The 23,211-nt window shown below is 44.6% G+C and overlaps 1 protein-coding gene across 1 annotated transcript in view; it reads right to left on the reverse strand.

The window, feature by feature from the left end:
* The window catches only part of DSCAM (DS cell adhesion molecule), a 628,479-nt gene extending 608,664 nt beyond the window's left edge, over window positions 1-19,815 (reverse strand). Inside the window, exons 1-3 of the mRNA XM_047100488.1 lie at window positions 19,785-19,815; window positions 18,545-18,862; window positions 1,134-1,280 (exon numbers count right to left, since the gene is read on the reverse strand). Of these exons, the coding sequence (XP_046956444.1) occupies window positions 1,134-1,280; window positions 18,545-18,862; window positions 19,785-19,815 (496 nt within the window). The remainder of the gene's footprint in view (window positions 1-1,133; window positions 1,281-18,544; window positions 18,863-19,784) is intronic.
* Between the last annotated feature and the right edge of the window lie 3,396 nt (window positions 19,816-23,211).

Below are 23,211 nucleotides of genomic sequence, written 5' to 3' on the forward strand. Positions count from 1 at the left end.
ATACTGTCTAGAAAACCAAAAAGCCGAGAAGCATAAATGCTAGGTCACCATGAGAACTGAGTTCTAATTTCCTATCTCTGTAAACGGGCAAAATTTTGGCGGTATTCAAGAGTTGCCTAAGACGTGTGTGTGCACATGTGAACACGCATCCACACAGACATACAGAGGAAAGCAAGCATTTATAACCAGCTTTAGCTGACTTGGTACTCATCACCGCTCTTCTCCAAGACCAGCCCACAGTCACTTACTCTCCAAAGACGAGCAAAACAGGAAACGTGGGTACCGCCCATATGGCCTTTCCAGCAAGGAGGCAAGAAATCTACTTAAAAACCATGAGAAAAGAACTAGCACCTCTTAGAAGCTAAAATTTCAGTCGTGTCACTTCCAGGTTCCGGAAAAAAAACAATAAATTATGTATTTTATATATATATATATATATATATATATATATATATATATATATATGTATGTGTGTGTATATATAATTTTTAAAAAATAAATTAAAATAATTAAATGATAAATTAAAATAATTAATTAAATAATAAATTAAAATTTAAATAATAAATATTTAATATAATAAATTATACCTATATATAATGTTATGTTATATATTCCATATATATATACATATATATATATATATATATATATATATCTCAGTGCTGAATATATATTCTGAGTAGAATCTTCAACAAAGAGATCAGAGACATCACATAGCTCTCAAGGCATTTGAAAGGGTCAGAACAATCGAAACCAGAGCTTCTGTTTTCCAGATTATAGTTGGAGGCTATCAGTCCTAAGCATATTACTGATGACTCTCCCAGACGCGATAACCATACTGCCCTATTTTCACCAGCAGATATAAGCCAAAATTGCCTCAGAGAATAACATGACGGTGGTACGCACAGTAACTCACTTCTACCCATCCATCAGTCAATTCACTGAGGAATGTCTGCATCGAGTCGGGAAACCGATATAAAGCACTGATGTCACACAATCATCAGACAGCATCAATCAGATGTAGGCCAATTCTTAGCTATGATGGACACATAGCCAGAGACCCAATTCAATACCTGAAACGAGCACTGAGAAGGTGAGCCCGGCGCCCTGCGCCCCGGACACGCCCAGCCTACCTGAGATGAGTACCACGGTGTCTTTCTCCCATGAGACCACGGTGACGTACGCCTCCACCGAGGAGGGGATAATGCACTTGAAGACCGCAACATTGCCTCTCATGGTTTTCTGGTCCTCCACACGGACTGTATAGGGCTCCCGTAAAACTGGAAGGCAAGGAGAGGACCGTTGGTAAGACCTTGGCAGGGGCTCGTTCTGGGACAACCTCATTCGAATATACACATGGTTGCTTACATATAGTGACTGCATCGACTACAGCTATTGCAAAATAAATTAGAGAAACCTGCAGTTTGTGTCCTGAAAACCTTCATTCCCTGGACAAATGTATTTTCCAAACGGCAAGAGCATATCTAGAAACAGCTCATCTGCCCCCTTACATACACCTGGAAGGGAGAAGTAGCTTCTTCAAGGAGCCACGATCATAAGACACTGCTCTCCGTGTCCTTTGAGGACGAGGGAAGAATTTTCTGACTATAAAGAAGAAGGCGTTAAAAAAATCAAGAAAGGCAACCTCTCCTGAGAATTCTTAAAGACTATCTGACGATGAAAATAACTCCTCATAAGTAATCTTTCGTGCCAGCTGCAAAGCAGTTTTGGACACAATTATTCCACTTCCCGTGGCTTAGGGAAGGAGGCTGATGAGGAAGCCTCTGCCCAAGCACCTTAGGAGCACCCGGAAAACCTTCAGAGGAGACATCCATGAGCCAGGTGTCTGGGTTAGAGGTGGGGTGGCAGTGGGACCCTTTGCCCGCCCTTCAAGTCCACCTGACTGGGTTCACACCCAAGCCCAGCCACCTGCACAGCGAGTGAGCGCCCGAACCACCCACATAATGGGGATTTTGATGACAGACATCTACCACGAGGGCAAGCATGATGACTCAGTCCGTTAAGGTGGATACCGCACTCAGAACGGCACCTGCCACGAGCAGGTTGGGTGAGGCTACGAGGACCAAAAGCCAGAACTGGATGTTGGCGGGAGGCCTCTGCCTCCCGGATAAGGAGAAATCAGTGCTCTAATCCCAGCTGTGCCTCCCCCCAGCTTGATAAATACGGAAGCAAGCCTCACTTCTGCAGACCTTTATTTTCCTCAGACTTAACATGAGGGCGTTGGGACAGGAAGATTCTCAAAGTCTGAATTTCAGAAGTCTCTGGTTTTCTCCAACAGCCCCAGAGACAGCTTACTATCTCATCATCTAACCGGCTCTCTTGATGTTTTTAGTCATCTACTGGCCAAATGTGTGCCAAGAAAACCGGCCATGAAATTAACTTTTAAAGAAATTGGCATGCCGACAAAAATAGGAATGAGTTTCTAAAGGGGAACCTCTCCATAGGCATAGGTGAATGCTCAAGGAGAATGATCTTTAAGACTGGCACTGGTTGGGGCGCCTGGGTGGCGCAGTCGGCTAAGCGTCCGACTTCAGCCAGGTCACGATCTCGCGGTCCGGGAGTTCGAGCCCCGCGTCGGGCTCTGGGCTGATGGCTCGGAGCCTGGAGCCTGCTTCCGATTCTGTGTCTCCCTCTCTCTCTGCCCCTCCCCCGTTCATGCTCTGTCTCTCTCTGTCCCAAAAAAAAATAAATAAACGTTGAAAAAAAAAATTAAAAAAAAAAAAGACTGGCACTGGTTCTGTGATATGCATTTTAGTATTAGAGTATGCCACTACTCAGAGTACTGCTCCCCAAACCCCACTGGTAATATCAGTATTTATTATTTTCCCGACCTGGAGAATTTGTTCATTCCTGTCTCAAAACAGATTTTCAGAGGTTTGGGACTTTTCTGAGACCTCCATCCCTGCACTCCATCGCGGTCCCGTGCGATGTGCCAGGGGGCAATTCGACACCTCTTGCAAAAACGTCCACCGGGCACCAGCTCAGGGTGACCGAGGGCCTGGCCTCAGAAACATCATCAGCACACACAGGGGCAGGAGCTCACTTTGTACCGGAAAATACCTCGATAAATGAAACTCTGGGGAGAGTGGAGGTCTACAGTCATAGGACGGAAAGGCGACAAAGAGGCAAAGTAACCAAAGTCATCAATGAACGAGAATGTGGGAGTGGTGGAGATAAGAAGACAGAAGAGAGAAAGGGGTTGAGAAGAGAAGAGGGAGGGACCGGACAACATGGCCAAGAGCCGCAGAGTCCCTCGGCACAGGGACAAGGCCACCTGAGCAAAGTGTAGGAGTCCAACGTAAGTCTGTGTGTTTGTAGGATGTTTGCTACAAGCCATAAAATCACTTTGGCTCCCCACACTTCCTGTGAACCCCACTTCACGCGCATAAATGGCTCAGGTGGAGGAATCTGTAATGCAAATCAAAAACAGGGCGCCTCTCTCTCTGTCCCAGCCAGGAAGAGCAGGGACAAGGGAAGGTGCCCATAGGGAGACAGAAGAAGTGCCTTCCTAAAAGGCCTGCGGCCACGCACTAGGCCTGGTCACCGGAGCCACAAACATACGGTGACCAACTAACGACTTGCCCTGTTTGTACCCAAAGTCCTGCAGCCTCGGAACCCCTCAGTCCGGGCCTCACACACAGCTTCCCGCTGGCCTCCCGTGAGCCAGGGTCAAATGTCTGGGACTTTTGTTCCTTCCATCCCCCAAGCCAGCCCCAAAGAGCCCAGATCTCCTTGAATCAGGGCTACAAACTGGGTGCACCGCACCCCACCCAGCTCAGAGAGAACAGACGTCAACGGAAATGCTCCATTCCCTCACTAGATTCTTCCTTCTGCAAAGACAGACCACGCATGGGGCCTTTCAAAAAATTACTGTAGAACTTTTAACAATGTTTGGCATACAGTCGGTACTCAATAAATGCTTGGAGAATGAATACATAGACGTAACAGGGCTTCCCTTTTACATGTACTTCTTTTTTAATGATGTAATTCCTTTTTTTTTTTAATATAAATTATGGTCCAATTGGCTAACATATAGTGTGCACAGTGCACTCTTGGTTTTGGGGGGTAGATTCTCGTGGTTCATCGCTTCCATACAACACCCAGTGCTCATCCCAACAAGTGCCCTCCTCAATGCCCACCACCCACACTTCTAACCCTATTGTAGAATATACACATATTCTACATTTGATTCTGTAGTCATTACCTATTATCTTTAAAAAGCGACCCGGGTTTTCACGATAGATCTCCCCCTTGTGAGTAAAAATGTTTACTCCTGAGGCCCCCACAGCTTAAGAGGCCAACACTACTATCGATCAGGATATACGTCTCATATTACAATACAAGTCTCCCAAGGTCACAGCGAGCCTCCCAGGATACTTGGGTAAATCTAGGCGTCACTACAACTAATTATGGGAACAGAGACCAGGCTGCAAGAGTATGATCCAGGCAAACACTAAGTGTTATTTGAAACACGACTGACATTTGCATCACAAAATAGTGTGACCGAGGTCTCCAACCCTGGGTCCTAAGCTGGGCTCTCCCCAGAGCAGACAGGAGCTGGGTGAAAGTGGCTGATTGTAGACAGGATCCCCGGAGAACCAGGGAGAGGCTGGGGAAGGAGCGCAGGACAGGGCGGGCAGCTAAGCCAGAGTGTGACTTCAGGGCAGTCCCGGCCTCCACCTGATCCGAGAGGAGCTGTGAACGTGAGTCCCGCCTCAGAGCTCCATCATCCCGTGCCAGGAGCTGGGACTTTATCCTTAGAGCAGTCTGTCCCTGGCTTGGGACTGGTCCCAGGGCAAGGCACTCCCAGGCACTTCCCACTCTGTTTGTGTGTGAAGCGGGTCCGGGGCACGAACAGTCTTCTGAAGCCTGTCTGTGTGGGTTCTCAGCAACCAGCACGCAGAGCCAGGGGACGTGACTCCAGGGCTACCGACGGGAGTCCGCCTTAGTCAAACTTACCAGCTCTGAAATCTTGCCATTGAGATCTAACGCGGTAAAAGGGATCAGAAGAGACAATCTGCAGTGACGCGGCTTTGGGGGAAAATCAGGCGTATATGGTGAGCAGAGATCACACAGCTGGTGTGCCTTTGTAGGACCCGCCCCTCCCTGTTAGACGTCATCCTTCCAAATGGAAAGACCCTTTCAAACCTAAGTGTTAGTAAACAAGGAACAGTCTCTTTTCACAGTGTACCATGAAACTAAATTTAAGCAAGTCAGGCCAAGCACCTAATTTGTGGGGCCCAGGGCAAATTGAATATCCAGGACCTCTTATTTACCAAGGAGGGGAAAAGTGCCATAAGGATCCTAAAACTAGAAAACTTGCTCTTTTTTCCTGTGGTCTTTCTCTCACCCTGCCACGGTGTTTTTCATTCGCTGCTCGATGACGCACTGCCTGGGGCACAGAACAACCACTGAGGCACTAAGCAGGTGCAGGCCTCCACGGGTGATCTGGGCCACACTTCACCGGGCACACACAGCCCACCAGCTGCAGGGCTCCCTTCTGCCAGCGTCTGGGCAGAAGTGCGAAGCCCCAGCCAGGGGTGGGAAAGACAATCTCCCGTCTCCATTGCCTCAACCCACAGCGATCAGGCGATCTCTAAGAGATTGCAGCCTCCATGCTGGCTGGGGGAAGGGTGGCTTCTGCCATACCCCACTTGGGAGTGTCTGCACCCACTCCTACCCACACCCCACCCGGGCCCCGGCCAGGGGGGAAGGGGGCAGTGGCTGCTGGACAGGGACAGGGACAGGGAGCAGAGGCCAGGCAGGGCCAGGGCACCAGAGATCAGAGGGGCAGCAGTGGACATAGTGGGGTTAGGGAGATGGAGGCTAAGTGGGGGGTCTGGGCACCCAGAAACTGGGAAGTGGACTGTTGAGACCCCTTCTGGGGGAGGCGACATGAGGCAGGACCGTGTAAGAGCCGAGGCCCCAAGCTCCCAGAGCACATTCCAGTGCCCTATCACACTTCACTTACTAAACACAGAAAGCATTAAATGTCTCAAGATGGCAATGGGAGAAGTTTAACCCTAAGCTCTGGGACCTTCTCAGCACTGGGCCCTATGTGACTGAACTGCTCCCATCCCATGAGGTTGGTCCTGAGACAGACTCTATCCATGGAGCAATGGGGCGATGGCGTGCATTTGTAGGACCCACCTACAATGGGGGACGATGGGGTGGACGTGAGTGAGGGGAAAGTGAAGACTTGGGCACTGCGGGGGGGGAAGGTAGGTCTGGGTGGCCTTCCTCCCCTGATGGGTTGGATTCAGACTGTTTCTACCCCTTTGATTTCTCCGTCCAAAGTGATAAACCACTAACAAATGCCCACGTGGGTTTCTCGGGAACACCAGAAGACTTAGGGCCAGGAGGAGGGTTGATGTCCGTCTTTCCTGTTCGGGAAATGGCAATCTGAGGCACAACATGACCTCAAGCCACACTAGTTGTATAGAAATTGGTTTTTGTTCTATTGTATTTTGTAGCTGGTTACTTAATAAATTAAGAGATCTGCCTCAAACAATTACATCTTGAACACACCCTCATGTCAAGCACGGTCTCAGGGACTACGGAGATCCTAACATCTATGGAACAATTAACTGAAGAAGGCAAGTTCAGGCGGCAGAACTAGAAGAAAACAGAGCCAAGGGCACAGGTGAAAGTCACAACAGGGAATAACAATCTAGGGAAGGACGGAACCATGGAGACTGTGAGTAGCTGGTGGGGAAGGAGGCGCTTGAGCTGGCCCCGAAGGACAGGAAGATGCAGAGGTGGAGAGGAAAGAGAGAGGAGTGAAGGTGATATGAGCAGGGAACATTCCAGAAACCGTGAGGACTGGCCCCATACCTCTTAGCTAAACTGACTTCCCGGCCGCAATTCCTATGAACAACCAACAACAAGCCCACAGAGACCTCCTTCCCTTCACCTGAAAATGGAAATACTATCTACCTTGCCTGGTCGTGCAGATTAAAATAGAGAATGGCCGGGCACATGGGTGGCTCAGTCGGTTAAGCGTCCAACATCGGCTCAGGTCATGATCTCACAGTTTGTGAGTTTGAGCCCCTCCCTGGGCTCGCTGCGGTCAGTGCAGAGCCTGCTTTCGATCTTCTGTCCCCCCTCCTCTCTGTCCCTCCCCCACTCCTGCTCGTGCTCTCTCTCTCAAAAATAAATAAAACATTTTTTAAAAATTTAAAAACAAAATGAAAGAGAGAATGTCTTCAAGTGCTTGGCACAATGTCTAGCACACAACCGTTTTATTCACTGATCTCTCTGATCGCTGGCAAGGGGAGCTGATCTGAACTACCTTAGGCTCAAAGAGAAGACACTTTGAAGACACGACTGCTTTGGAACCTGCAAGTGAGCTCTGGGAAGGGCACCTCAACCTCTTCCTCTTTGATTCTGGCTTCACCCTTCTCCTCTTCCACAGACAGGCTTCCTCTGGCTTTCTGGTTCCCATGGAGGATGGAAGGTGCCCCACCCACCTGAAGGTCCCCAAGCGTCCTGAGGATAGATGGACACTCTCTCAGGACTTCAATTTCAAAAGCAGAAAGCAGAGAAACCAACGAACCAGAGTGGTTGGCTGCTCTCCCTCAGGACAATCACCTGTCACCAGAGGCTCAAGACTTTTTCGAGTGACGTGGATGCCAAGAGATACTTAAGAGGCTTCCTGTGGGCTGGGCAGAGAAGCACGGAGGTGCCCACCGAACGTGCAGTCCCTATCAGCTACTGTTTTTCTATTAACATCAAGGCAACTCTCTCAGGTGAATAGGTCAGCCAGATATTAGTACTTGCTTTGTCTTAAAACAACCTGATCAACATAAAATTGGGATACGATAAAACAGCATGTTTACTGACAAGTTTTGATGTATGTGTATACACCTATGAGGTCACAACCAAGATAAGGAACAGACCCATCACCCAAAAAGTTCGCTTGTTCTCTTTTGCAAACCCTCCCTCCCCACCCCCACCCCCTTTCACAGGCTACCACTGGTGTGCTTTCCATAATTACAGACTAGGTGACACATTTTCGAGTTTTATATAAATGGAGTCATACAGTGCATACATTTTTATCTGGCTTCTTTCACTCAGTATAGATATTTTGAGATTCCTCCCCTGTTGCTGTGTTTACCAACACAGCACTCCGCCCCTCATCTGTGGTTTTCCTTTTCTTCATGGCTTCAGTTACCTTCGGTCAACCGAGGTCTGGAAGCACATGATCCCCCTTCTGACGTGTCATCAGAAGGTCAACGGTAAGCCGAAGGCTACATCACGATGCGTACTTCACTCACCCCATTTCATGTCACCTCAGAGGCACTTTATCATCTCACGTCACAAGAAGGGGGAGGACACTATAATAAGACATTTTGAGGGAGAGACCATATTCACATAGCTTTTATCACAGCACATTGTTTTAATCATTCCGTTTTATCACTTTTGTTGTTCATCTCGGACTGGGCATGATTTATAAATTAAACTTTATCACAGAAATGTACGTATAGGAAAACACACAGTATACGTAGACTTTGTTACTATCCGTGGTTTCAGGCATCCACTGGGCATCTTGGAACACATCCCCCGTAGATAAGGTGGGGGAGCTCTGTAATACATTCCTTTTCACCCCATTTTATGGTTGAAACACAATTTGTTTACTCAGTCATCTGTTGATGGGCTTTGACCCATTTTGGGCTATTACAAATAAAGCTGCTATGAATATCCATGTAAAAGTTTTGGCTTCCTGGATTTGCTATGTTTTATAATTTATTGATTTTGACTCTGACTTATATTATTTCCTTCCTGCTTATATTAGTTTTAATTTGCTCTTCTTGTTTTAGGATAGAAGCCAAGATCAGTATTTGAGACAATCTTTAATTTCTAATTGGGGTTTTTTAAACAATAAATGCCCCCCCAGGCACTGTTTTAGTGGTGTCCCCAAAATTCTTTCTTAGATATTGTGCTTCCATTTTCACTCCATTCAAAATACCTTCTGGGGCACCTGGGTGGCTCAGTCCGTTAGGTAGTCTTGGTTTCAGCTCAGGTCATGATCTCATGGTTTCGTGAGTTCGAGCCCCTCATCAGGCTCTGTGGCACAGAGCTTACTTGGGATTCTCTCTCAAGAATCTAGGGAAGAGGGGCGCCTGGGTGGCGCAGTCGGTTAAGCGTCCGACTTCAGCCAGGTCACGATCTCGCGGTCCGTGAGTTCGAGCCCCGCGTCGGGCTCTGGGCTGATGGCTCGGAGCCTGGAGCCTGCTTCCGATTCTGTGTCTCCCTCTCTCTCTGCCCCTCCCCCGTTCATGCTCTGTCTCTCTCTGGCTCAAAAATAAATAAACGTAAAAAAAAAATTTTTTTTTAAATAAAAAAAAAAGAATCTAGGGAAGAATCTAGGGATTCTCTCTCAAGAGTCTCTCTGCCGCTCCCCCACTCATGCTGTCTCTGTCTCTCTCAAAAATAAACTTAAATAAAAATACCTTCTAGTTTTCCTTCTGCTTTTTCTTTTACACCGACTATTTAGAAGTGTGTTATTTAGTATCCCAGTATTTGGGGATTTCCTGGAGTTAGTGACTGCTAACTTAATTCCACCACAGTCAAAGAACATATTTTACATAATTTTATTTTTAAAAAAATTCATCTGAGGGGGGCCTGGGTGGCTCAGTTGGTTAAGCGTCTGACTTCAGCTCCGGTTGTGATCCTGTGGTTCACGGGTTCATGGGTTCCACACCAAGCTGTCTGCTGTAAAAGCTCGCTTTGGATCCTCTGTCCCCCTCGTTCTCTGCCCCTCCCCCACTCGTGCACGTGCTGTATGTCTCTCAAAAATAAATAAACGTTAAAAAAAATAAAAAATCCACCTCGGACTTGCTTCATTTCTCATAATATGGTTTGGTAAATTTCCGTGTGACCTTAAAAAGTGTATGTATTGTGCCACGGTTGGATTCAATGTTCTCTATTTAAACGTCAATGTGGTCGAATATCTAACACTGCCCTTCAAGTATTCTCTATTCTTGCTGATTCTGTCTACTGCTCCTTAATAAAAAAGGGATATTGAAATCTCCAATGATAAAGTTTGACTTGTCTGTTTCTCCTAGAAATTTTACTCTTGTTTTTTTGTTATTTAAATTCAAATTAGTTAACATACGACGTAGTCTTGGCTTCAGGGGGAGAACCCAGTGATTCATCTCTTACATAGGACATCCAGTGTTCATCTCAACAAGTGCCCTCCTCAATACCGATCAGCCATTTAGCCCATCCCCTCACCCACCTCCCCTCCGGCAATCCTGTTTGTGCTCTGTATTTAAGAGTTTCTTATGATTTGCCTTCCTCTCTGTTTTTATCTTATTTTTCCTTCCCTTCCCCAATGTTATCTGTTGTGTTTCTCAAATTCCACATGAATGCAATTATATGGTATCTTTCTTTCTCTGACTTATTTCGCTTAGCATACTACCCTCTAGTTCCATCCACATTGTTTCAAATGGCAAGATTTCATTCTTTTTCATTGTTGATTAGTTTTCCATTGCATGTGTGTGTGTGTGTGTGTGTGTGTGTGTGTGTATGTGTGTGTATGTGTGTATGTATATATCACCACATCTCCTTTATGCATTCATCAGTTGATGGACATTTGGGCTCTTTCCATAATTTGGCCATGACCGGTTTTTACTTCATGTATTTTGAAGTGCTGACATAAGGGGCATAAACATTTAGAATGGTCAATATCTTCTGAATTAAATGACTCTTTTATATTATGAAATGACCTTTAGCCCTGGTAATATTCTTTGCTATGAAATACACTTTGATATCAATGTACTTACTCTAGATTTCTTCCGATATTTTTGATTAAATGTATTTGACTTGATGAGCATAATACATATTTTCCCATCCTGTTACCTTTAACATATCTGCATCTTTAAAGTACATTTCAGGGTGTCTGGGTGGCTCATTCAGTTAGGCATCTGACTGTTGATTTCAGCGCAGGTCATAATCTCACAGTTCATGGGATTGAATCCCATGCTAACAGCGCACAGTCTGCTTGGGATTCTCTCTTTCCCTCGCTCTCTGCCCCTCCCCCACTCATATGCACTCTCCCTTTCACTTTCTCTCTACCAAAGTAAATAAATATTTTAAACATTTTTTAAAAATAAAGGACACTTCTTTTAAACAGTATTTGAATCTAATCTAGCAATTGCTGCCTTTTAATTCGGATAATTATAACATTTATATTTAATGTGAATATTGGTATGGTGAGGTTTAAATTCATCATCTTGTTATTTTATTTCTATTTTCACCATCTATTGTTTCCTTTTTCCTATTTTTTTAATTATATGTTTAGAGGAGCGCCTGGGTGGCGCAGTCGGTTAAGCGTCCGACTTCAGCCAGGTCACGATCTCGCAGTCCGTGAGTTCAAGCCCCGCGTCGGGCTCTGGGCTGATGGCTCGGAGCCTGGAGCCTGTTTCCGATTCTGTGTCTCCCTCTCTCTCTGCCCCTCCCCCGTTCATGCTCTGTCTCTCTCTGTCCCAAAAATAAATAAACGTTGAAAAAAAAAAATTTAATTATATGTTTAGCACTGAAATTTTTTTGAGTCGTTCCATTTTTTTTCCTCCTTGATTAGCTTATTAGTCATAATTCTCTGTTTTGCTATTTTAGCGGTTGCTGTACATCTTAGACTATACATCTGTAACTTATCACAATCTATAGTCAGGTGATATTATACAACTTCACATATAAAAAAATAACCTTACAATATTATACTGCCACATCTCTACTCCAGGCCTTAATGCTATTAATTATCATCCATTTTATTTAGACATATGTTACAAACTCCACAAGTCATTATTATTATTTTTGTTTAAACAGTCAGATGGTCTTTTAAAAGATTATAAATCTTTTATAATCTATTATAAATACCAAAAAATTATGATTTAAAGCCATCTACAGATTTCCAATGGCATTTTTCACAGAATCCTAAAATTTTTATGAACCAAAAGAGCCCATGAATGTCCAAAACAATCTTGAGAAAGAACAAAGCCAGAGGTATCATGCTCCCTGATTTCAAACTATACTACAATGCTATAGTAATCCAGAAAGTATAGTACTCACAAGAAAACAGACACATAGATCAATGGAATAGAACAGAGAGCCCAGAAATAAACGCATGCATTTGTGGTCAATTAATCTATGACAAAGGAGGCAAGAATATACAAGGGGGGAAAGACAATCTCTTTAATAAATGGTGCTGGGAAAACTGGACAGCCACATGCAAAAGAATGAAACTGGACCACTTTCTTGCACCATATAAACACACTAAAATCAACTCAAAATGGATTAAAAACTTGAATGTAAGACCTAGAAACTCCTAGAAGAAACTCCTAGAAGAAAACATAGACAACACTCCTAGAAAAGGGGGAAAAAAAAAACACAGGCAGTAAGCTCTTTGACATTTGTCTTAGCAATATTTTTTTGGACCGGTCTCCTCATACAAGGATAAGTAAAGCTAAAATAAACAAGTGGGACCACATTGAACTAAAAAGCTTCTGCAAAGTGAAAGAAACCATATCAAAAATGAAAAGGCAACCCACAGAATGGAAAAGATATTTGCAAATCAAACATCTGACAAGGGTTAATACCCAAAATATATAAAGAACTCATAGCACTTAATATCAAACAACAAACACAAAAAAGCAATCTGATTAAAGATTGGGAAGACATTTTCCCAAAGACATGGAGATGACCAACAGACATATGAAAAGATCCTCAATATAATTAATCATCAAGGAAATGAGGTATCACCTCACACTGCTCAGATTTTCTATTATCAAAAAGACAAGAAATAGTAAGTGTTGGCGAGGACATAGAGAAAAGGGGACCCTCATGTACTGTTGGTGGGGATGTAAAATGGCACAGCCACCAGGGAAAACCGTACGAAAGTTCCTCAAAGAGTTTAAAGCAGAAACACCATACAGTCCAATACTTCTACTTCTGGATGTTTCTCTGAAACAAAAACAAAACACCAGTTCAAAGAGATATATGCACCCCTATGTTCCCTGCAGTGCTATTTACAATAGCCAAGATATGAAAGCAACCTAAGTGTCCACAGATAGGAAGATAAGGAATATAGGGGGAGGGGGGTGAGTGTGTGTGTATGAAACAGAATATTACTCAGACATAAGAAAAATGAAATCGTGCCATTTGCGACAACATGGACAGATCTAGAGGGTATTGTGCTAAATGAAATAAGTCAGAGAGAGACAGATAGCACATCAGTTTACTTATATGTGGAATCTAAAAAAAAACAAAAAAAATAGAACAAATGAACAAACTAAATAAAACAGAAATAGACTTATGGACACAGAAAACAAACTGCTGGTTACCAGAGCAGGGAGGTGAACTAAGTAAAGGGGATTAGGAGGTACAAACCTCCAGTTATAAAATAAATAAGTCAAGGGAATATAATGTAGACCACAGGGAACAGACTCAATAATATTGTAATAACGTTTTGTGGTGATGGGTGGTAACTAGACTTACCGGGAAGATCATCTTTTAATGTGTAAAAATATCAAATCACTATGATGTACATCTGAAACTAATAGGATATTGTATGTCGGTTATACTTTAATTCTAGAAAAACGTAATTTCTTTACCCATATAGCTACCATTGTCATTCTTCTTTCCTTCCAGTAGATCCAAGAACCCATCAGGAGCCATTTGTCTTATGATTGTAGAACTTCCTTTAAGATTTCTACAAGCTCAGGTCAGCTGCTGATAAATTCTTTCAGCTTTCGTGTGTCCAAAAAAAAAAAGCCTTTATTTCACCTTTATTTTTGAAAAATACTTCTACTGGGCATAGATTTCTAGATTTACAAATTACACTTCCTTTCAGTACTTTAAAGGTGTTGCTTCTCTGTTTTCTCACATTGATTCTGAAGGGAAATCTGCTGCTGTTCCCGTTTTTATTCTTCCCTGTGTAACGTGTCTTTTTCCTCTGGCCGTTTCTAACATTTTGTCTTTAGACTGGTCCTGAGAAATTGGATTCTGATGGGCCTCGGCGGAATTTTCTTCGTGTACCTTGTGCTTGGGGTTTGTTGAGCTCCTTGGATCTTCAAGTTCATGGTTTTTATCAAATTTGAAAAATTTTAGCCAGTATTTCCACTCTTCATTTATTTTGTCTGTTTGTTTTCCCATCCATTCCTTTGGGGACTCTATTTGTATACCAAGCTACCCGAAATATGTTTTCATTCCTTTTGGAATAGATTTTATTTTTTAGAGCCATTTGTAGGTTTACAGAAAACTTTCGCAGAAAGTACAGAGTGTTCCCGTACACTCTCTTCACCCCACCCCTGCAGTCCCTCTCATGGTTAGCAAGTTGCATTAGTGCATCAGTGTTATACATTTGTTACAATTCATGAGTAGTATTTATACATTGTTATTAACGAAAGCTCATAGTTTCCATGAAGGTTCTTTCTATGCTGTGCAGTTCCATGAAGAATGTCATGTAGGGGCGCTTAGGTAGCTCAGTCGGTTAAATGTCTGACTCTTGATTTTGGTTCAGGTCATGACCTCACGGCTCTCGTGAGTTCGAGCCCCACATTGGGCTCTGTGCTGACAGTAGGGAGCCTGCCTGGGATGTTCTCTCCCTTTCTCTCTCTGCCCCTCCCCCACTCACACTTGCACACTCTCTCTTCTCTCTCTCAAAATAAATAAATACTTAAAAAAAAAAAAGAATGCCATGTATCCACCATTAAGGTATCATCCAGAATGGAAGCATCACTGCCTTAAAAATGTCCTGTTATCCACTTACCCATCCCTCCTTTCCTCCCCTGGAGTCCCTGGAAGCCACTGATCTTTTTATCGTCTCTATAGTTTCACCCTTTCCAGAATGTGTATGAGTGGGAATCACACAGTTTGTAACCTTTTCAGATTGGCTTCTTTCACTTGGTGAGACGCATTTAAGGTTCTTCCCTGTCTTTTCAAAACTTGGTAGCTTGTTTCTTTACATCGCTTAATAGTATTCCGTTGTATAGATTCACCATAGTTTGTTTATTGTTAAAGAAAAAAATTGTAATTATTCTGATGCTTGTTAAAATGCAAAGGAAGACTTTATTCAAGACTGTTGTAATAGGACTCATGACTATTCCAGCAGGCTCGGAGAGGAATTTTTCTCAACTCCAAATAGAGCGAGGAGAAGTGGGGTTTTCTAGCCAAAGGGCAGAGCGCGGGTCTCAGTACGAGGAAGATTTACCAAGAGGATACATCAAGGCCAAAGGTAGGACAGACTCACAGATCAAAGTAAGAATGAGGAACCTGATCAGAACTACGAGTGGCCAGATGTCAAAGGGAGGGGAGGACTGAATAGTAGGAGTTTTACTAAAACTGGGCTGGGGGAGGGGCGCCTGGGTGGCTCAGTGGGTTGGGCTTCCGACTTCCGCTCAGGTCATGATCTCACAGTTTTGGGTTCGAGCCCCAGCCACAGTCAATGAAGGAGGAAACAACCACTAGAACTTCTTTGTACTTGCCCAAGGTCATACTGCTAGGGGCAGTATGGGCCCCTATTTGCTAGGGGCCAGGGGCAGGCCAGGGGAAGTACTGCTGCATTCTGCATCCTGTCCTTGGAACAGAAAGGGGAAGAAGGTCTTTGATGTGCCAGGTGACCAGCCTTGCAGATTCATGTGACATTATGATAGGAAAAGGTAGGATAAAACAGGCCCAGAGGGGAGGATTAGGACCTGAGGTCCCGGGGTGGGGGGAGTCCTATTTTGGAACAATGCTGGGAGTATCTGACCACAGAAACCCCCCTCCCCGACCCAGGCGTAAGGCTCCTCTTACGAATGTAACAGACCCACCTACTCCCCCTCAGGTTTCCTTCAGGAATGTGACAAGAGACCTAACTATGGTTACAGGCCACCCCTCATACAATGGAAATGAGCCAATCAGGAATGGACCACTCAGCACCTAGAGCCATGAGGCCCACAGGGTGGGACCTGAGAGGGAACGAGGGGAAAGGGAGGGGGGAGGGCTGACCGGAACCTTCTACGACAAGGATCCTGTGGTCCTGGGGCATTCACTTTCAAAGGGCCCCTCTCTGTAAAGAGAGCTTTCCTATTATCCTTACTTTTTAATCTCACAGTCTAATAAACTTCTGCCTGGAGCTCATTTTGTGTCCACTTCATTCTTCTAAGCAGCGAGACTGTGAATCCTGGGTACTGACGTAAAAACTCCCGCAACATGACAGAGGAACCATCCCGCTTTGGTGACACCAACACCTAAGTCAAAGTCACTGAAAAATGTGAAGAATGAGAATTCCCTGAACCACCAAAGGAGGGATTATGAGGCCATTTTACCTAAAGGATTACTCCGCGAAAATCCCAGCCCCAATCCAGAGGGACACTGAGGCACGCAGACCTGAGATGAGGCACCACCCGGGGGGTCAGCCCCCATTCTGCTCAACTCTACCCTACACCTGTCACTGGGTAGTGTCACCAGTCACCCACCACCTGCTCTTGCAAACGGCCATCCGGTTCCACACGAGCATCTACATAAAAATGGGGAAACCAGATTTTCAAGCATCCAATGAAAAAAGCTAAAAGACCATTACAGTCATAATGTCTTCACAACAAGAAGGAAAGTCAAATGGGAAAATAAATTGCATTTGGGCAGCGTGCCTATCCATCTCGTGAGTCCACACTGAGGCAGCAAACACACGTCTGCTGCACGCGTACTCAGTACGATTCGATGTCGGGAATACAAGCACGTGAACAGCAAGAATGCACTTCTGCGGAAGTGGAAGGAACAGCCACCAGACAAGGCGATGCGATCTCCACCCCCCTGACACATTCAGTGGCACGCAAAAGCAATCGATTCCATGACGAATTTCAAAAATGGCAGTTACACAGGAGTAAGCACTTAATTCCTTATCTGACAAGAAACCCAAGACAGAAACAGCGGATTAACACACACACACACAAGCATAGCTGTTTGAAGTCCCAGGTTCTTCTGTAAGTGGCGCTTTGTAGGCTCTAAATATGTTTCTGTAACACATCATGAACACTGTCAGCCTGTCAAGTAAAAGGCACTCCCTATGTCCTCCTGACTGTCAGGTTTAGAGGTCTCCCTACAAATTGCATTTGCTTTATTTTAATTATTCGGGGCATCAGCTTTTCATATCTGCTGATTAAAGCCCATCTTTTTCTTCCTTTCTCGAGTACGTTCTTGCTCAGGTGCTGGGATTCGTGAGCGTGTCACAGAGATCAAAACAGAGTTGGGAAAATGAGTCACTAGCAGAATGAACTGTAGTCTAACGTTTGATTGCTTACATCAAAGAGATCATATGCAGGAATCCAGAAACATCTCATAATTTGCTCATGTTGCAAAGCCCTCAAGAAGCATCTCCTTACTTGCCACAGAAATTATAACCAGGCTCCCCCAGCTACCTGGGGCCTAAGATAACAATCAGAGCCACCTTCTCTTTGCCCTGACATTGTATTGTGTCAGTCTCCTGTAGTATTGGTAGGGTGAAGCTTAAAAAAACCCAAAATGCTGTTTGCTAACCAGACTCTAGCTGTGAGTTAGTCTTTCGGGGCTTTGTTCAATCTGTAAAATGACACAATATGTCCTGTATGTGTAACTTTTTTATGTCTGTGGATCTCAGACTGTATTCCTCGGCTGACCTATAGAAATGTAATTGGGGCATCTGGGCGGCTCAGTGGGTTAAGCATCTGAGTTCGGCTCAGATTGTGATCTCACAGCTCGTGAGTTCAAGCCCCACCTCGGGTTCTCTGCTGGAGACCACTTCGGATCCTCTGTCCTCTTCTCCCTCTCTCTGCCCCTCCCCTCCCTTGAAAATAAAATAACATTTATATATATATGTGTATATATATATATATATATATATGTGTCTGTGTGTATATGTGTGTGTATATGTATATATGTGTGTGTGTGTGTGTGTGTGTGTGTGTGTGTGTGTATGGTATTAAAAAGAATACAACCAATTCAGGATTTATTCACTGACAATATTCCAGCAACCTGCGACACAGCGAAAAAAGTTTAAAATGCTCCTTTTTTAATTTCACGAATACAAGAATATTAGACCTACTGTGTGTTTCATTTCCCGTTACATCACACCTTGATGCCAAAGTGCTGTTCCACTTCAGCTCTGTGTCCCTCCTCTCTCCCCTTTTCCTCCCCGCCCCCACACTGCCTGCCTCTAGGGGAGGAAAGAGCAGAGACAGGGCAGGAAGGAAACACGGTGGATTGGAGACACTGAAAGTCCGAGTCAGAGTATCAATCAGTCAAAACACAATACGTCTGCAGCTTGAACTTCGCCCACTTGCTATCGCGAATTCCACGTCTTAGCTCCAGCGACACAAGGCATTTTGAAAGTCCATCAAGGGATGCTCTGACGTCTCAAAGAAGCTGTCAGGAGTGCCGGAGTGATCCGACCACAGGGTTTTCATTGGTCCCTCAGCTGATGATGGTTTCCTATTGGTCAACACCCACCTCCCCCAACCCCCCCAAAGCAGGCACAGAAGGAACAAAGCAGAGGAAACGTACTCACCAGCCTTGATGTGGACATCCTGACTTCTAATTTTCCCTGAAGGATTTTCAGCTGTGCAATAGTAAGTATTATCATGGATTAAGGTACTAAAGCTTGAAGGAGGGAAGGGGAAAATTTGGAGAGTGCCGTTGGGGTGGACGTGGCGGATCCCGGGGACATCGTAGATCTCCTCGCCCGTTGCTAGGTACCATCTGAGAGACACAGGAGGGATGCCTGCAGCGGGGCAGGGCACCAGGGTCCCCGTGGTGCTCGCAAACACTACCTCTTGCAGAGATGCATTGACAAAGTAGAGGCTGGAGTGAAGGTCCTCACTGAAAACTACAAGAAGACAACACAAGAATTGGTCAGGGAGGTGCACGCTCTGAACTTGGCCTTCAATCAGCCTGGCCTCAGAAGGTCGTTCTGATAAACAATCGCCAGGTTTGACTACAACGAAACCATTCAAAATTGCTCAACTACGGACACAGAGGCCGGTACGAACAAATAAGGCGTCGACGTCATTTCACACGCTCTGTACACAAACTGCGAAGTTACCCTGGACCTTAACTTGTGACAGGTTACTTACCAGCCCGTTCCCCACACCCTGCTCTGTCTCCACAGGAATGACCACTACTGGGAATCATGCTCTGTGTTTCGTATTCCTCTATTGTTTGTCTCGCCCTCTAGAACGTAAGACCCCTGAGAAAAGTGTCATGATTCGCTCACACTGTCACCTAGAGTGCAGAGCCTGGCAGCCAGCAGGCGCTCGATAAGCACAAGCTAAAAGGATGAAGGACTGGATCCAGCTGCTAGGACTAAATTGCTCTGGGGGGGAGGCACACGGAGACATATTCTCGAACGAAATTGGTCACAATTTTTACAAATGAAAATCTACGTTTGTATGTAAAACGTTTTTTGAAAAGCACAACTGATTTTCTACAACTAGCATCAAAGCAATGGTGCATTTGTTTTTTTTTTTTTTCATGTTTATTTATTTTTGACAGGGAGACAGCGACAGAGCATGAGCGGGGGAGGGGGAGAGAGAGACACACACAGAATCCGAAGGAGGCTCCCGGCTCCGGGTGGTCAGCACAGAGCCCGACGCGGGGCTCGAACTCACGAGCTGTGAGATCATGACCTGAGCCGAAGTCGGACGTTTAACCAACTGAGCCACCCAGGCGCCCCTCGACAGGGCATTTTTTACTCAAAAATGGGCAGCGGTGATAATGAGAACTTTGAGAGGTGTATCATTCAATCCCACCGGCCCGTGGCAGCTTCCTCTTCTGGTCCATCTGCCCACGTGCCGTATGCACCTCTATGATAATTCTATGTAATAATGCGAATACATAAACCATGCAATTGTTATAGGCTATGCTTCATTCTCTTAACACCGTTTCATATACAAGATTCCATATTTCTATACAGACCTTCCAAGTAAAGAGTGGATGCACATTTTATATAACACGATTCTCTGAACTATTTTCCTGATCTTATTTAAACTGTTTTCATTGCTACGAGTAAGATATCTGCAAACCTCTTCACACATAGTTGGCTTTTTAATTCATTTACTGAGTGCCTGTGTTGCACTCGGTAACCAGTAGTCACAGAGTGTCACTTCCATGAACAAAGGGAACAACTTCTAGAATCCAAAAATTAACGAAAGGTTTTAAAACGCTGTGAAGACCTACCTCGCAGACATTTGTGCTTCTATGTGACTTTCTAAAAACAAACGCACTCTTAGTCACATATTCACGCGAGAAAAGACACCCTCGACGCCTGGAATTAATCTCACTGGGCAGAGATGAGAGTATCATTTACTGAGCGCTATACCATCCCAGGCAATGCTGTGATCCTCAAGGTGTTCTTTTAGCCTTGTGAACAGGAGCTCTGCCAGGAGAGTACAGGCTCCACTTTACGGAAGAAAAGACGGGGATTTTGTCACTTGACCGTGGATTCAGGGCTAGGAGCTCACAGAGGCCAGATTCGGTCTTTCTGATGAAGATTTACTTTGAGCATATGGCTGCCTTTCCTCTATAAAGCCGAATCCCGGAGAAGCTGTGTTTAGGACATTCAAGCATCCCCCAGGTAGCTCATCTGAACATCCACCCGCTTCCTGCTGATCTGTCTCAGCGGAAGCGTCCACCAGCTTGCCCACGGGAGCCAGTGCTGACTACTTCTGAGCTGAGAAAAGAGGGGACACCATGGAGGAGACACCACGATGCCAGAAGATGGTGGAGAAAAAGCCACTTTGTAAAAGTGACAGACTCACTCAAAGAGAAGACAGGCAAGGGGGGGGGGTGTTCATCAAGTAGTAACTCTGATGGCTTCCTCTCCCAACCATAACTAAAATCTTTAGCAATGCTCCATAAATCAGAATATGAAAATTATTGCTAACTAAGAAATTGGCTCAGATCGGAAGCACAGTTACTAGTTAAACATTACAGCTTTCAACTCAAATAAAAATGCTGAGAGTAGCACGGTGATTTTACATTTGAGCTTTCTAGGAAACTGACATCACCCCAAACACGTTGTTAGGAGGGAGGAAACTGTCACTCTCTGAGGCTAATTAATTCCACCAGATTCTTTTTTGTTCCCACCCCACATTACTCTTCTGTCAACTGGATTTAGGTAATTTGAACTAAATAAAATTTAGTCATATCTGAATTCGTTCTCTGGTCTCACGAAAGTTAGCCTTGTTAAGAATAGTCTTTGAACACATGAATGTATGTGAGAAATATTTCATATATAAATGTGAAATTATTCAAATGCCTGCAAGAAAAAATGCAAAATAAATGTTTAATCCTAGTATAGTTAAGGAGATAAGTGACCCACGGGGGATTACTGTCACTTCTCCTTACATTTTTAAGGTATTTCACTTTAGTCTTTGTATTTCACACCACTGGGTTTAATAACGAAACATAAACTCATTCTCTAAGACACACATCATATGGCCACAGGCAAAAGAAAACCCAAACTACATTCCAGCAGCTTCTGTTTCTTCCATCTAAGGGACCATCCATCTGCTTAAATAATAGTAGTTCATTTTATAGCATGCTGCACATACTTTAAATACAGCAACATTTGCTCCCTCCAGTAAGGGCACAGGCGATCTCGCTGTGAATTACGTGCGTGTGAAACTTCCCAGAAACCAACTGCAGTTTAATAACAGAAAGCTAAACAAAACATTTGGCATAATCTCGCTCCAACATTCAGCGTATAAAATCCCGGGGTACGGACACCAAGGATGCCGAAGGAAGGGGCTTTGGAGGATTGTTCTTTCATGTACAGATTTCTCCACGTTTTATCACGTTATAACAGATGGCATAAGCAGGGCTCCAGTGACAACAGAAAGAAGAATGTTACACTAAAAAGAAAAAAATAAGTCTACATTGCTTTCTTGAAAATTCAGATCTGGCGAGGTGAAGAGACATGAAAGAAAACAATCGCTCATTCGTCCAGGGGCTACCGTGGTCAGTAAAGAGACGGATGAAAATTCTTTGCTGAGCGCTGTGGCAGAACTACTCACAAAATGCTACGGATGCATCGATGAGAGAGACTACCCTGACCTGGGGAAGATGAGGCCAACTCTCAAGAAGACAAGCGGAAGGGAGATTCTAGGCAGGGGGCATAAACAAGTTAGGACACGGAGTCAGTCACAGGCAGGAGAGAAGCGAGAAGATCCCGGATAATCGGAACTTCAGGACAGAAATAAGAGTGATGCACAAGGTGAGCGAGGGAACTTGAGAGTCTTCAGACTCACTCACTCTGAACACACTCACCCATCACCTCCTACTGGCCTAGCACTGTGCTAAGGCCCGGGGACACTACAACCAAGGCTTGGAGGGTGATCTCAGGAAGCTTCTATTTCAGATACTTGTTATAAAGTCTAGATCCTAAGTGATATCAGATCTCATGCTAAAAAGCATATGCTTAATTCTGCAGGCCACAGGAAGTCCCATCCATAGGTATATACCCAAGAGAAATGGATACACGTGTCCCTGCAAAAACCTGTGCACAGGTGTTTGAAGCAGCATTATTTATAATAGCCAGGTGTGGGAACAACCAGCGCGTCCATCAACCGAAGAACAGATAAGCATGATCTGGTACGTGCATTCAGTGGAAGTTTCTCCAGTAATGGCAAGAAATGAAATACTGACACCTGATACAGACATGGATGAGCCTTGAAGACATTATGCTAAGTGAAAAAAGCCAATCACAAAGGGCCGTGTACTCTGTAATTACAGCACATGAATTCTCCGGAAGAGAGAACTCTACAAGGACAGAAAGAAGGGAGTGGTTTCCTTAGAGCTAGCGGTGAGGGTGTGGGGTAATAGGGTGGTAACCTCGGGATGCAGGGGCTCTTTGTGAGGTCATTCAAAAGGTTTAAACTCGACTTTGATGAAGGTTGTACATATCTGCAAACTGACTAAAAACCACTGAATTATACAAATGGGTAAATTTTATTGCATGTGAATTACATCTCAAGAAAGCGGTTTAAACAAAAATAGAGAAACAGTGAACGTTTTGGTGCAGGGCAAGCCATTTTCCAAACTGTCTTAGAAAGTTAACACTGGGCTTATGAGGAGCGGAGGCTGGAAGTCCAACTAGGCTGCTGCGGGGGTGGCCTAGACCTGCGTGGTCATGGGTGGGGTGAAGGGAGGAGAAAGCCTATATGAATGTGTCTTGAT

Source organism: Lynx rufus, unplaced genomic scaffold, assembly GCF_022079265.1.
Source record: "Lynx rufus isolate CCGP_SWC_20201006 ecotype Redwood Valley unplaced genomic scaffold, mLynRuf1.p SCAF_5, whole genome shotgun sequence".
In the NCBI taxonomy this organism is placed as follows: domain Eukaryota; kingdom Metazoa; phylum Chordata; class Mammalia; order Carnivora; family Felidae; genus Lynx; species Lynx rufus.